General features: G+C 41.8%; 1 protein-coding gene and 1 long non-coding RNA gene across 13 annotated transcripts in view; one reads left to right on the top strand and one right to left on the bottom strand.

Moving 5' to 3' along the window:
* Window positions 1-15,525, top strand: part of LOC131511026 (uncharacterized) — a 188,043-nt gene extending 172,518 nt beyond the window's left edge. Inside the window, exons 2-5 of the long non-coding RNA XR_009261307.1 lie at window positions 1,389-1,609; window positions 2,972-3,062; window positions 5,103-5,164; window positions 12,869-15,525. This is a non-coding gene — a long non-coding RNA (uncharacterized LOC131511026). The remainder of the gene's footprint in view (window positions 1-1,388; window positions 1,610-2,971; window positions 3,063-5,102; window positions 5,165-12,868) is intronic.
* The window catches only part of FOXP1 (forkhead box P1), a 511,285-nt gene that overhangs the window by 6,535 nt on the left and 488,803 nt on the right, over window positions 1-15,947 (bottom strand). For 10 of the 12 annotated variants that reach the window (XM_058728782.1, XM_058728781.1, XM_058728785.1 and 7 more), the window contains 4 exons: window positions 15,566-15,667; window positions 11,707-11,828; window positions 9,962-10,031; window positions 5,459-5,625 (listed from right to left, as the gene is read on the bottom strand). In XM_058728782.1, coding sequence (XP_058584765.1) covers window positions 5,459-5,625; window positions 9,962-10,031; window positions 11,707-11,828; window positions 15,566-15,667 — 461 coding nt within the window. Of the gene's footprint in view, window positions 1-5,458; window positions 5,626-9,961; window positions 10,032-11,159; window positions 11,330-11,706; window positions 11,829-15,565; window positions 15,668-15,947 lie in introns of those variants that run through there. The other 2 variants (XM_058728793.1, XM_058728792.1) reach the window with 2 other exon arrangements.

Below are 15,947 nucleotides of genomic sequence, written 5' to 3'. Positions count from 1 at the left end.
TCTCAGTGCCACATTCCAAGTGCTCAAGGGCCCCATGTGGCCCGTGGCTACCATACTGGATGGCAGAGACAGAAAAATTTCCATCAGGGCAGAAGGTTCCTGTGGGGCAGTGCTGTTCTAGAACAGTCCCTGGCCAGAGCAGCCAGCCTCTCCCGCAGGGGTGCGTTTCACACTTTAAAGCACACTCAGATCACCTTGCGCTCCTGTTAAAGTGCCGCGTGTGTCTCAGCAGGGGTGGCATGGGGCCTGAGACTCTGCATGTCTGACAAGCTCCCACGCCATGCTGCTGGTCCGAGGAGGACCGTACTCTGAGTACCAGATAACAGGCCCCGCAGGGGCATCCTGGGTGGAAGAATACCAATCTTGGAAGAATTATGTGAAATAAGAATCTGCACTACAATGGTGTTTTGTGGGGACCACAGAGTGCGGGAGGCTGGGCTAATCATGGCTTGCTGTGTGTTCTGCTTTGCTAGTTAACATGCAGAACCTGTGAAAGAAGTCTCCAGAGACCGACCCCAAGCGAGGTTCTATCATTAATCAACTTCAAGCAAACACAGCAAAGAGACACCATGATACATGCTTGAAACTCCAAATTAATGCATATTTTTACAAACTGTCAATAAGGCGAGAAAAGCCCTGCCAGGAAACACAAACGGAGAGGAAAAGGCTCGCCCAACACAACAATATGATAAGAAAGCAGAGCCCCAATCAGAATAATAACGCTGTCAGCTGTAAACAAGGCAAAACAAGAGGCCCGGCTGGTAGCGGCCACCGGGACGCCGTAGCCTGTGACGAGATCTGCCAACTTTCTCATTATGGACCCGCACAGGGTTCACCTGAAGGGGACTGCGGGGGATCACGCGAAACCACGGGGATAACAATTGAGAAATGTTGTTCGTAAATCATATTTACAACCGATCCTTTGCAAATACAAATTACTTTCTGTTGCAAGCCTTTTGATATGTAAAAGAACCATTCAAGTTAAAATGGTCCCATCGCTGGGACAAGCTGCAGAAGGGAGGATTTTTTAATTGACATTATCAAGTATTAGTAATAAGAGGTGGTACTGGGGATGGCTGACTTCCTAAATAATTGATGTATGCAAACCCCAAAGGCCACTCGAACCATTTAAAAACAAACAGGAGTGCTTTGGACTGCCCTTGATGATGTGAACCTTCAGAAAACCAATTGACTCTAAAATTAGCACAGCCTAGAGAGGGTTTGGGGGTAGATGTCAGGATAAATAGCTTTTAAAAAAACGGTGCCCATGTTCTTCAAAATGATTTGCAAAACGAAATTTATCGAAGTTGTAATACAGCCCATTTGACGGGTCATGCTCCATCTTGTTTTAGTTTCTTTAATGGTCCTACTTATTTGTGTTTGTACAGTAAGGCCCAGGAATGGCTGTGTAATTGAAGAGCCCCCGTGAAAAGTGAAGATGGGGTTCACAGATCAGTAGGAACTTCAATAAGGAAATGGCAGAGCATTGAAACCTCCCAGGATACCTTTGAAGCCACACCTCGGAGGAAACCCTCTATTCTTTTGGGAAGAATTAGGTGCAGTGACGATGACTCCTTTAGAAAACAATCACCCAAAATCCCAAATTAAGGTAGGTTTTTTGTTTTTGCCTATTCTCTCCCATTGCGGTAATATTTTTACACAGTGCATACATAATGGAAATAAGATTATTTTGCTAGCTTTTTCAGTTGTAATTTTTATGGCTGTATGAGATCCCTTGTGCGGACCCATCAGTCCTTAATACTGGGCGTTTCGTGACGGTCTTTTTTTTTTCCTCCTTTCTTTTGCTCTTTGAATAATAGAGTAACCACTTTTATCCATTAATCTTCCTATTTCTGCTGATTTACCTCCTCAGGATAAATTTCTAAGAATGAAATTCTGGGAGCAAAGGCCAAAAACATCTTTATGGTTCTTATGATTTATTATAGTATTAATTTCCAAAGGGGCTGTATCAATTTAGATTCAACTTCATCAGCTCCAAGCATGACTTTTATTTTTATTTAAAGAAAAAAAAAATTTTTTTGTTAATGTTTGTTTATTTTTGAGAAAAAAAGAGCGTGAGCGTGGGAGGGGCAGAGAGAGAGGGAGACACAGAATCCGAAGCAGGCTCCAGGCTCTAGGCTCTGAGTGGTCAGCAAAGAGCCCTTTGCGGGGCTTTAACCCACAAACTGCGAAGATCATGACCTGAGCTGAAGTCGGATGTTCAACCGACTGGGCCACCCAGACGCCCCCCCAAGCTTTACTTTAAAATATTTTGTTGCTTAGCAGGTGTAAGGTAAGCTCAGGTTACTTTAAATTGCGCTTCCTGGATCACTGACAACGGTGAACGTTTCTTCATATTTCAGTATCATATTTTCACTATTCAATAGCAGTGTTACTTCACAAATTACCCCCTCGTCTCCACTGATTCACGTTTGGCAAGAAATGTATCTGTGTGTTACCAAGTCCTGTATTGAAGTTCACTGTAGTATCCTGGATCATCGTTTTCTCACTTTTCCTTCTTTTATGCTTAATTATTCATCTATTCAGGTTTATAAACCTGAATTTGAGTTTGGGAGGGGGTGGGAAGGCTGAGAACTAGAATATTCTTGAGGAAGTTCTTGCTTTGTAATTTTTGACTCTGACGACTGTTTTGCTAGGCACAGACAAAGACAAACCAGATACAGTGTAAGTCTCCCCAAACACAGGTCACATTAGAGAATATTTTGTTTTCCCCTGAAAGTTGCAGCTGAAGTCAAGTATGATTATTTACCAATCCCAAGCCACAGGTTAAGACCCTATGGTGCATGCTGGCTTGCCCCAGTGCCTAATGCAGAGCCCGTCCCCGACAAATGCTAGCTCACTGACAAGATCTGTGTGGCAGCCTTGACAACACAACTGAGTTAGATATTAAGGCTCCTTAAAGCTCCACAGAAATGCAATCCAGCCTCACAACATTTCTTCAGACCAGCAGATCCCCCCTGAGTGTGGCAAATGCAGTCACACGGGCATATGGTGCTTCAGAGAATGCAAGAGAATGGATTTCCAAGCAAGATACATTTCAGGTGAGATGCAAACTAAGATACTATTCTTCACATACACGCGCTTGTCTCCTGGAAATCGGAACTGCACGGATGCGCCATCTTGCACGTCACCCTGCTGCCCCACCTTTCTCTCCGTCTCCTACTTGCCAAACAGTTCCCGATGGAAACTGTGCAAAACCACACACTTCCCTTCTTACATCTGAGTAATTCCTTTGTTTAGCCACTCTGGGAACATGAGAGTTTTTAACTAAAGCTGACTGGTGTTTAGAGGCATTGTGTTCTGAGGGTGTGTGCACAGCATGGAGTATTTTGCTTTGTAGCTCCGTTAGTTCCTATCAGGATAAAAGTATAATGCCCCAAAGCCATAATTATGGGAGTACTTTCTAGTGTTTCAAAGGAGAAACAAAATGGGGTAGTAGTGGAGTGTCACGGGAAGGGTAAGAACGGGGAGCTCGGTTTCAACACTAGATCGAAGCTTGGGCTGCCGGTCCTAACAAGGTTCTTTAAGCCACGCTATAAAGTTTACAGCTTGATTTATTCCAACAGACTAGAACAGTTAAGAAACCATTTGCATCATAGCCGGGTAATGCATACTGCACAAGAAGGAAAACTGTGTCATTACAGAATTCACTTAATGGAAACAGAGGGTCAAAAAGAGTAACATTCTGTGACACTGGGAGCGGGCACAAGGGCGATGCTGTTAACACAATTATATTTAGCAAACAGCGCAAACCGGGGAGATGTGAGCAACAGTGTGCGTCATGACATCTGTACACAGGGTTTCCTTAAACACAGCAGAAAACAACGGAAACCTTCATTTCGTTAAAAAATTAAGCCGCTTGTGATAGATGGTTTCTGGTAATGCTGGGGTTCGTTCAAAGTTATGAACTTTGGAGGGGCTTTATCTCGTACAGTAAAATTAGCATCATTCTCCACTGTTGCCCGAGGCTCTGATCCAAATATCTTTCTCTCTTCAGTAATCCTTTGCACTAGGTAACAGGAATGTATATCCACCAGCCCTTTGGAGTGCAGATAGATGGTGAGGAATAGTCTCTCTTCCAACCAGTAACTTCAGATACATTTGCTTTAATGAGTCTTGCTTGAAGCGGCTTATATACCAATTTATGTTTGCTCTGAACTTCCTTAATATCTGAGTAAACACTCCTGTCATGACAATGATTTAAAAACGAACATGAGTGTGATAACAATAAAGTCGGGAACACCAGATTGCTTTAGAAGAGGTGATGTGTGGCAGAATCAGTGTGAAAGACAAACGCATTCTTGAAGTGTTGTGTACTAAATGTGAAGAGATGGTTCCTGTAAATTAAAAACGATTATTTCCATCTTTAAAGATCCTTTTCAAAGCTCTTTGGGCATGAAATTCAAATGCTAAATAATCAAATTTCAGACTCCCCTCAAACCTACCCATTTCCCTGGCAGACAGCCTTTTTTCTTTTTTCCTGCTGTCATTAGATGCCAATTCATTCTGTTGCTAATCGCTCCAGGTCATACTATCACTCAAATTACCTTAAAATAAGATGTCGGTCAAGGAGTTCACAAACAGGGTGTAGACAAGGGGCCGATTCCAGGAGCTGGCAGTCCTGGAAAGGCTGGATTGGTTTGTCCCTTTAAAGGGGGCAACGGTTTAGCAGATGTTTGGTAAGAGATAGAGATTGCCACTCCCTGGCATCCCCCGCAAATCCAATCACTTGGAAAAACGTGGTGTCTCTTCTCTTTGCAGCCTTCCCGAGCAGAGAGGGAGCTCTTCCTCCTCGGGAGGCATCGGAGCCTCTCGGGAGGTCTGCCCAGTGTCTGTGCTGTTCACATTCAGCATGGACAACCATCGCCCATCACTTCATTCAGTTATACGGTGCTCATTATGCTGCCGTCTGCTGCTATAATGCTCCTATTAATTTTCCTTTTGATATTTTAAAGCAATCTATAAATCAGGCCGCCTTTCATTTGTGCCATCGTTAATGCTTGGTCATCACGCTTGAGCGTGGTGTTTGCGGTTCGGACTATCACAACCAAGTAAACAAGCACTCTTTCTCCCCCTGCCAGGTTCGGCACACCGGCAAGTTGAACAAACTCACAGAGACGCATACCGATTTTAGGAGGAAAAGGTAATGTGGCTTAAATAATGGCCTGAGATGCCAAGCAGAGGGAAAAAAAAGCAAATGAGTCACCCATTTTATTGCCGTGTGCACTTGTAGGGCTGCATGAAGCTGATTGCTTTTATGGGAACGTTAGTATAAATGGTCCTTTTATGTGCTAACCGAGCTAAACATTTCCAGAAGCACCAACTTCTACCTAGGTTCTAGGAAAGCAGAAATTACAGAAAGGGTCTAAAAAGCAGCTCGAGAAGAGTTCGTGTGCACATCGCATGCAGAGACCTTCTGGGCGTGGACAGTACTCACACAGCTTGCATAGGGGATCTGCCCGGACTGCTGTCACTCTCGTTGCTGTTGGTATGCTCCATTGCCCCGTTCAGCTCTTCCCGTATGGCGCTGGCTAAGTTGCCCAGAGTGGGATTTCCCATGGAAGCGGTAGTGTATAGAGGTATACTATTCTCAGCCATCGAAGCCTGTTAGCAACCGAGAGAAAATGTATGAGGACGCAGAATATGCACAGACAGGGAAGCTGTTAATTAGGGACATATTCAAGGATCTTCCGGGTACATTCACCGTGTGGCCGGCAAACGCAAGTTTTGAACAGGTGTAAAAGGATTCTGCTTTAACATTAAGACTTGTGACACATGTCCCAAGCTTGGCTTCCAAGAGCTAGCTGGGACCAAACTGCTCAAGGGGAGGGAAGGCTCAATTTAGCCCTGCTGGGTAGAGTCACACGGTTTAGACAAGGCTATCTAAAATGAGCTTTCTGTCTGATGCCTTCCTTCAAGAGGGACTGAATATTTCCAGATCACAGGGAAATATAATGGAATTTTCATTTCTTTATCCACTTTGATGACTCCAGTATTGGATATTAAAGATTTGATCCAATTATTCTGGCTGCACAGCTCAAACTTATGAGAACTTCCATAAACATTTACCTCTTAGATCCTAGAGAAAAGGAAGAGATTATAGAATTGGAATCAATTTTTATCCCCCCCCCGGCCCGCATCATTTCTGTTTTAATAATTTTTGAATCTGTTTAGTGTATTTTGCGTGGTGTTACCTTCGACCAGTTATCTCAATGTTTCAGACTCAGACCGGTCACCTGGAATTTTAGGACTAAAGAAAAAAAGATACCTGTCACTCCAAATGAGTGTCAGCAAAAGAAAAAAAAAAAAAAAGTGTGGAAGTGGAGAAAATAAGAAATCCCGAAGTCTGGTGGGGGGATGCTGTTCACTTGCTATCCTTCTGCATTTGAGAAAAATGACCACCCAGTCTGAAATGCAGCCAACAGTTACAGACGACCCTGGACTGAAGTATCCATATTGTTTCCTTGGGTAGTGATTATGACCCAGTAACTTCATTTTATTAAAGGGGGCAGACTTTCAAAAGCTGGCAGTGTAATTAGACCAAGATTGATCAAAACTGTCCTCTTACAGACTACAGTATGCCTGGTTTTCCATCCTAATGAGGAAAAAGTACAATCACAAGACAATCTGGCACGGTGACTTCAATTGGCCAGTGATACAAGAGTCCAAAGTATTCTAGAAATCCTGGCTCTAGAGAGAGAGAGTGAGCCAAAAATGAAGACAGAAAGGGTGCAGAGCTGGGCTGCAGGGAATGTGCCTATTATGACAATTGCAGCCTCCCTAACTGTACAAACTGCAAAGCCAGGAATGCCTTCTTAGATACAAGTCCCCGTGATGGGTCTTCACTTAATAGGGCGCTATTTCAAAGCCAAGCCCTCTTGCTGCAAGCCCACAGATTTCCCTTCCCTCCACTTCTGTATTTACGTAACTGCCTTCTTTTAAAAAGTGGGGGGGGGGGGGGGGGGGGGGAAATCCTGTTTTTATTTCCAAATGTGGTGAACTTATTTTGATGAACAGTGAATCTGAACATTCTCTGCTCTCCTACAGTTTGTTAAATAATTTGCATCAAGTACTTTTTTCAACAGATCTCTGGTAAAGGCAATAAAGCATTTTTTTTTTTTTTGGCAGAGCAAAAATCAACAACAGTTGCCAGGTTGTTGTTTTTTTCTTTCAAACTGCAGCTGGACAAGCATCTTAACTGCCTTTATTTGAGACAACTCAGTGGTCATGCCCCTCTTAATCATGGAAGTTCTGCAGGAACCATCAGCTCTAACAAGAGCATTTCACTATTACACAGTCAGAACCTGGTGCAACAGCTTCTCAAGTCAAAAACTGAGAGGTAAAGGCAAAACTGCAATGTTTGTAAGAATGTGCTCTGTGGGAGAAGCTGGTCACCCTATGGACGGAGCAACCTTCTTAAGATGATCTGTTCTCCTTGGCTCTCAAAGTGTTCTAGGTGAAGGTCATTAAAATATGGGCTGAGGCCCAACAGCCACAGCGGTGAAAGGCATCCAAAAGGCAGGCACTTGTATTGATCCCTTGGTTGTGAGACAGTGAAGAAAACCAGCATTAATAATCTTTACGATAATGATCAAGTGGGCAGCAAAGAGAAGCTGGTGCCTGATATGCAGAGCTTCTTGAACATTCTTTGTTGAGTGAGTGATCAAACCACCCCCCCCCCCCCCTGCAGTTAGAAACATTTTCTACCAACTGCTTATGTGTTACAAAGTGGTTGTTTTTTGTAGCTGATGCCTCAGTGGAAGCAGGTGGGTTACAATTTTTATAATGGACTTAATCATATAATGGTCCTGTGTACTGTATGTGGTTTCATATCAAACACCTCTGCCAAAAAAAAAACCAAACACACACACACACAAAACAGAACTCAGGTGCTCAAGTAATGGGGCAGAAGTCTGTAGGTACCACTGCTCCTGGAACATGAACCATGCTAAGATCCTCGGGGGAAAGGCAGTCTATAAATAAGAAGCTTTACGGTTACCCTTAGTTACTTCACTTTTTCAGAGCATAATGCAATCTGTCTCACGTCCAATGTTTTATTTCTGTAGTGGATTCTGCTGTCCTATTTTATATATTGTATATCATGCATTATGTTGCTCTAGTAATCTTTTTAAGATGTTGTTCCACTATTATTTTTACTTGTCTTGAAAAATGTAAATGGGCAATCATGGGCAGGAAAGGCTGCTGGTAGAATCCTGATTCAATGTGCCCAGCAGAAAGTGACATGAGACTGTCTACTGACCATGGATCCAAACTCCTAGAGCAGAGGAAAAAAAGATCCGTTCGTCAAATCGTGAATTTTTATCAATGTATTCACCTCACCTCATTATGCAAAGTGTTGGAAAAGTGCAGGACAGTTTGGGGCTACCGCTGGAAGTAGAGAAAGGGTACAGAGGATGCCAAAAACCAATGTTTTGGAGATGAAACGTGAACAGGTCTGTCATGATAAGGCATACTAATTCAAATTACTCACATAGTTAAGAGAATCCAGAGGATCACTGCGTTTTTTTTTTTTCTTTCCACCTCATGAATGTAAAATGTGCTTGTAATCTTAATACTCTCCCAGATAGAGCAGCCTTTAAATTCACACTTCACAAGACTCCAGGGAAAATAAGTTCCTAATGAATGGTATTTACAGTGGCGGCATCTAAGCGTGCGCTCATTTGCTTTTCTAAAGTTACTGTGTAAACTACAAGTAATTAACAGAAACTCAGAAAGTAGTTCCTCCTAGTAAAGTTGGTTCGGGCTAAAAACACATAAATATAATTACTGAAAAGCTAAGTTCAGTGAATTTGCCTCTGAAAGGAAACCACGTTAATGGTGTATCATCTAATGTCGGGAGCTGTGAGCCTGTCCTGATTACGGAGGTTGCAGGTTAGGGGCTCAGTAAACATCTGTGCAGTGAGTAGTGACAACGGGTGTCCGTCCTGGTCTCCTCTGCGCTGCACTCTGTTCGTGTAACGTCAAGTATCTCAACAATTTTTCATTCTCTCCCCTTCTCTCTCAAGGAGCCTTTTTCACACTCTTGTTCTCAGCAAATGGTTGCATCTGTGTATTACGGCCTTCTGAAGGGGCACGACACATTGGGGTGATAAAGCCCCACTGGATTATATATGTCCAATCTATCTAGAGAAAATGTCTTGAAAGTTAGCAAGGTTCCCTTGGCGCGTCTTCTAGAACAGTCGAGGGAGGGTCAAACTCAACCTGGACCGCTGAGAAACGCCACAGATAGAAGGCTGGGCAGCCTTGGTTACTTGTTTCTGGGGGGGGGCGGGGGTAAACTCATTCCTGCCCAACACCAGTGTCTTCATCCCCCGGTTATGCTGGTTATGTAATGAGTGCTTGGTTTGTCAGTAGGAAACAAACATTCCGTGTGCTTATTATGTAAAGAGTTTTCCCCAACACCTCTCTAGTTCAAACAGAAACCGTGTACTTGTACCAAGTGAACCAAACCTGGATCTCTTCCCCTGCCCCCGCGATGGACTAAAGATGCGGAAATAGACTTGAGAAGAAGAAATAAAAAGCTCTGCTTTCTCTTTAAACCCGTGAACAATAGAAGGTCATGTGATCCAGTGGCCTATCATCCAGCACATTAATAGCTGTGCTAGAGTAATTACACTTGTGGTATTTTTGCCTCAAGTGAAATTCTGAAATAAGAGGATGGAAATTATGATACTGCTGATAAATATTAATAAGTGAACTTTTAATTTTTTTGCCACAATATTCAAAATGCTAAGCATCCTGCTAATGCTGAAACAGCCCAATGTGTTTGCCTCCAGGGAGTACGATGCTTTGTGCACTTAAGAAAAAAGTTTAACGGAATTAAAATTTAATATCTAATTAGAGCGAGGCTAATATATTTTGAAATGAGTGGGGGAGACACGGGCCTCTGCTGCATATTCGGGACGACCATTAATCTTACCTGTAAAGCTGCATTGAGAGGTGTGCAGTAGGCGTGGCTGCTTTGCATGTTTTTAATAAGGGAAGGGTTACTGCATAAGAAAAAGATAAAAACTCAAAGTTAAACGCAATCCTCCCCTGAGTTCCTAGTTAAGTTTGATCTTACACTAGCTGGTATCCTTCTAAATCAGAAATTTCCCCCATTAACAAAACCCAAGAAAAGGTAGGTCTTGTCCCCAGCCCCCTGGCTTTAGTATGGGGCCGGTGTACGTGAACACCTCTGGATAGGACTTTGCGCTTCCGGGAACCTGGGTGCACAATTCTGGTTTAAGTTAGACCAGCCCCTCCACTGGTGAATTTTTTTCTCACCAAATATGGACGGCTCTCTACCAAGTTTTAGTAGCTGCCATGAGTGCCAAAGAAAGGCAGAAGCTCTGGGGTGTCGGGCTAGGGGAGGCCAGTGAGCTGGGAGTTGGGGAGAAGAATCTTGACTCTTAATCCTCTCCATGACTTGAACTCCAGATCGACCACAGGAGGAAGGGCATGATCTCCCTCCCAGGCACATTTAGTGCTAAACGAAGATGGACAGAAGGACAGGGAAGGATTGTTCCTAAGTAAGGACAGAGGCTGGGACGAACTCTTTCTTGATAGGTCATGCCATGTCGTCCTTTCATCAAAGGAGGACAAGAGGCCATTGGAAAAAAATATCTAGCTGAGTATCAGGACACGCTGAAGGGAAAGTGTGGCTTCCAGTAGGAAGTCACCCAGATTTATGACTGGCCTTTAAAGGAAGTGTATTTGCTGTTATTGATTTCTAATGATTCATTTCACTTCAGTTACATTATTACACTGAATGAGCAAGTAACAAGAAAGTTACCCAGTTAAAGACATCTTTGAACTCTAAATAAAAGCTGCCTTTTTTTACTTGGAGGAATGACTTTCACGCCACAGTATTTGGGTTTAAAGGGTCCCCGTAAGCTGCTGAATCAAAATACAACCAATATTTGTTTGCATTAAAGACGTCAAAAAAGCATTATTCAAGGCACTGGTGTTCCAAAGAGAAACAAGAGAAATACATGTACAAATCACACAATTTAGTTCCATTGCAGAAAGCCGTGGCACCGCTACTTGGTGAAATGCAAAACTACATGGGATGAGTCAACCATGCAAAGCCAAAGCAACAGCAGAAAAAAAAAACAAAAGCAAGTAAAGGCTCTTACTGTGCGACAAGCTCGTCAAAGTTTTCATCGGGGCAGTATTTGCGAGGACGGCCTCGTTGAATATGGCGGCCACGTTTAAACTCTTCATCATCAACTGTCCAAAAGGACCCAAACTCATCCTCTACTCTGATAAAGCACTTATGCAGTGAGAGGTTGGTGCGAATGGCACCCTGGGATAGGAGCAGCAGCAAAGGAGATGAAGTGGCAACAAAAGGAGACGGGGTTGGGGGGGCAGAACAGACATCCAATACAGGGAACAGGAAAAAGAAAATAAAATGCAATAAGCATAAGCCAATGGTTTGTGAGGGTTAATATGCATTGCCACCTAAAAGCTACTAGCGTGTGATGTAACAAAGACCGGCAAGCAGGGCGGGGGGACTGGTGGGTATACAAAACAGGAGGGATGAAATGCTTTTTTGCTTCCCTTAATTGAGACAACGTGGAACCAGTTCTTTGGTCTAACACCATCTAGCAGCCAAAAGCCTCTACTTTGCACTTGTTAGCACAATCCGAGCTAGGCTAAGAAGTTCAAACATGGTGGACGTACCCACTGATCTTTTGTGGCCTTCGTTTTTGGAATTCTACTTCATCCACTGTCCATACTGCCCCTTTAACGTTTTCTACTCGCACAAAACACTTGTGAAGACTAAGATTATGACGCACTGCATTCTGCAGCAAGTATAAAAGAGAGAACATTTACATTTTCTATAAGAAAAGACTCCAAAAACAGCAGTACATTCAGCCTCACAGTCCGCATTTGTAAAACCGTCCCCAAGACCTGTAGCTACCACCCCCGTGGACGACCTTCTTGTGGTGAAGGATGCCTTTTCCAAAAGGAGAAATAAAAAAAAAGAAAAAAAACACCAAAATTACCACTTAATTATACTTTGGCATTTAAATTTAGTTTCTGGTAGTAGTGAACCAGAAGAAATAGTTAATATGCATATCAGCCCAAAATAGGTTTCACAGTAAAAATCTGAAAATATTGTTAATGTCACTTCAAAATAAAGAAACATGTAAAAGCATAAAACTATCCCCTTTAAGCCCACTTCTCTCCCGTAAAAAAGGGTATTGGAAAAAAAAATCGTGCAAGGTGATAATATTGTTGAATACGTTGCGTCCTGGTTCTTTTTTGTTCTTCAATATTTTGGCTTTAGTACCTTCTGTGGGTTTTGTCAGATTTATCTCAATTGCATTTTGCCATTGAGAGCATTGGCTCATGGGGGTGACAGGATAAGGGAATGACATGAGCCCCAATGCATCAGTATCCATCATCAAACTATGTCTTACCTTCCCGAATATATACAAACTTGGCCCTTGCTAGGGGCAATTATCTTAATTAACAGAAAACGCCAGAGGAAGACTTGAGTCAAACTCTCAATGGCAAAAAGAGAATACTGCTGAAGCTGACGGTTCCTAAAGATACATATTTCTATATTCCCCCCACCGTGTTTCTTTCTTAAGGTTGAAAGTCACTTCTAAGAGCATTCTTAACTGAGACCCTTGACATCTGAACTCCACCAGAAAGGAGGATCTCAACTCCACAGCTCATCTTTCCTTTGAAATGCACAACCCGTAATGGGGCCAGCAGGAAGCACAGCTTCATGTCTGTAACCTTCTTGGTTGAACTTAGTGACTTAGACTCAAAGTGAGACAAGAGGACATTGCAGAAAGACCCATGTCATTTACTCAAAACTTTCTTCCTACAGGGAAGAAGCGGGGTGACCACTGTGGCGTGAAGAGGGGACGCAGAAATCCCATCTCCCCTGCCTCGTAGTACCGCCACTCCCTTCCAATGATGCTGCCGTTGCTCAAACGTCCTGCATGCCGCCTCTGGTGCTACCCACAGTACTTCCTCTCCAAACATACGGAGAAGTGTTTCAAGGTGTAGGTAATCACCACTGGTGACTCTGTGAGGGGTCCAACTAGATAGTGAGGATTTTTCTTTTTCGTTACGGCAGATTCAAAGATAAGGAGACAAGTTTTCTTTCACAGCTAAGTCATCAACTACTCACAAGGGGAATCCACGGGATAAAGTCTCAGAGTTTTTGAGCAATGCCAGCATAATGGGGGGAGGTTCAAAACATCCAGCTGATTATGGAAGGACACTTCCGGTTCTAATCGGTGGGATAGGTTTGCATAACAACAAAACAAAAGAAAAATCGCTGAAATTTTATCTCATGTTATATGGGAAAAAATCTGTCCTCTCAAGTATACTTGTAATTGTAGTCTCCTCTTTCAAGAAACTTTCTTTTTTACACTGTATTAAGGCACAGGAGAGGGATACTAAGGATCTCCTCTTACCTCCTAAAACAATAATACTAAGGAGATTTAAAATAAACCCAAGTTTTCTTTTTAAAAATCCCAGACAGATCATGTATACACATTGAAGACATAATTGGGGGGAAAAATCAACATTTCCCCTCAACCTTATCATTGTCTAATATTTTAAAATAAGCATCGAAATGTTTAGCCCTGCAAAAGATCTAAAGAAACCACATCTGCCAGAAGGATTGCTATTGATCTGTCTCAAGCATATAGCCATGTATGATATAAACTCAAACTTAAGGTTTGTTTTCCAAGACTGTACAGCTCTGCAAAAATATCCAGAAATCCAGTTTCCCAAAAAGATGAGTAAGCCCCTTTCAGTCACAATTTAAACTGGGCATTTCATCTTTTAAGATTACAATACAAATAAGATGAATCATTTGGTACTTTATCTAGGATTGTTCATAGTGATGGCACTTTTTCCTGCAGTTTGCAAAAATGAAAAAGTTAAAGCTGTAGATCTGAGCCTAAATTTCATATTCACAACTAGTAATTATTTTTAAATTTGATCATTTGCTATTTAAAAAAGGCAATTTGAAGAAAATGTCTGCTTCTTGCTTATGCTTCCTGTATTTTGAAAGCATTCATAGCTAAAGATACTCTGGATTTTATCCCCTAAGGGAGGCTGAGGAAGAAAGGGTAAGATCTTGAACAGAGGTCTCCTTCAGCACCCAAGTGTTTTAATGGAATGAAAAAGGACACTTCAAGCCATAATAGATATGCAGGGCTGGGTAAGGTTGATAAATTAATTCTATGGTTATATTCATTTTCTTTTAAAATGCTAATTTACCAAGAACATAACAGAGGAAATGTGTTTTCTGTTTTTGTTTTTGTCCTATCTAAAATTTAAAAAGTAGCAAAGCGAACTTCCTTTGCACCCTAACATGAATCCCTATCATATTTATGAGGACGTACAGTATCCTAAGATATGTGCATTTTAAATGTTCCAAACTGTGGTGGAATTGGGGGATTCTGAGAATTCTAGGTAGTAAAAGAGCAAAAAAATTGTGACATGGGACTGGCCCTCTTCTATAGCAGGAACATTTAAATCAAGAAATTGAGAGGTAAAATTCAAAAATGTGTGAGGGCTTCATTGAATACAGCAGAAAATGACCCAACTAGAAATGAGGTATGTCATGTGACCCTCCAGCCTGGTTAGGGCATTCCCAGTGGAGCTGAGGAATTTGATCTGTTTTATAGCAAACAGATGTTTGGTGTTAGAGTGAAGGTACACAATTTTTCAGAGTATCTATGAATCTCTGATTAATAGTTTGATGCAAAAAAGAAAAAAAAAAGGAACTAAATCCAAAACCTTAATAATGTATTTTGCTTTCCTGTAATGACTCCTATATATAGTGCTACTACTTAGATTGTGTAGCTTTCCTACTAATTACAGTAAGGAGCTTTTTAAAAATTTTTGTTTGTTTGTTTTTCTGAATCAAACCTGTTAAGGTTATGTGAAGTCTGTCTTAGTTCCCCAGGTTAAAAAAAAAAAAAAAGAAGCTGTGTATCTCAGCAAATTCTGGTGGAGGCTTAAGACTGAAAAGCATGAGGTTTGTTTAAATAACAGGACAACCTCAACATCGGGCCAACAGTGTCCTCTATTCTTTTTCCCTTACACAGTAACAATCAGATAGAAATGATTTTGCTGGCTGGTCCATCCAAAATCTGATGCCAATGTAATAGGAGTCTTCTGTCCCAGCATTTAATCCCAATAAACTATCCGCTCACTAAAATACTCCCATAACTCTGACTCTGTGTGTATGAAAACAATACTCATGTATCTTACAACAAAGTCGTTTACAAATGGAAAGTTCCAGGGCACCTGATTGGCTTACTCGGTTAAGCGTGGGACTCTTGATCAGGGCTCAGGTCATGATCTCATGGTTTGTGGGATCGAGCCTGGCGTTGGGCTTGTGCTGAAAGCACACAGCCTGCTTTGGATTCTCTCTCTGTCCCTCCCCGACTCGGGCTCGCCCTCTCAAAATAAATAAGCTTAAAAAAATGTTAATTAAAAAAAAAAAAAGAAAAGAAAAAAGGTAAGATCCAAGCCTAAACAGGCCTGTGAGAAAGCTTACCTTCCACGTGGCAGCATTGCGTCGAAAATAAGCAAACATTCGTGTGAACCAGTTATAGATTTCATTTAGTGTTAGCTGCTTTTCTGGAGATTCGAGAATGGCCTGTGAAGCAAAAGTGACAAAAGAAGATAATTTATGACCAAATCAGCAGAATCGTCATTATACAGTTTCTTGAAAATATAAAATGACCATGATTCAGAGCTAAAGCCCAAGAAAGGTTTCACAAAATGATCTAAGATTAATGGTTGTATTTAACAGTTCAATAGCAAAATTCAAAATGGAATTATCTAATTGTTTTGAGTTTTTATTTCTGTTTCCGTACAGAAATATTAATTTATTAGTCATTCATAAAGCAGAATCAAAGAGAAATGCAAAACATTTC

This window comes from Neofelis nebulosa, chromosome 4 (assembly GCF_028018385.1).
Source record: "Neofelis nebulosa isolate mNeoNeb1 chromosome 4, mNeoNeb1.pri, whole genome shotgun sequence".
In the NCBI taxonomy this organism is placed as follows: domain Eukaryota; kingdom Metazoa; phylum Chordata; class Mammalia; order Carnivora; family Felidae; genus Neofelis; species Neofelis nebulosa.
Note: the sequence above shows the minus strand (reverse complement) of the source record. Positions and strands in the feature narration are given on the sequence as shown.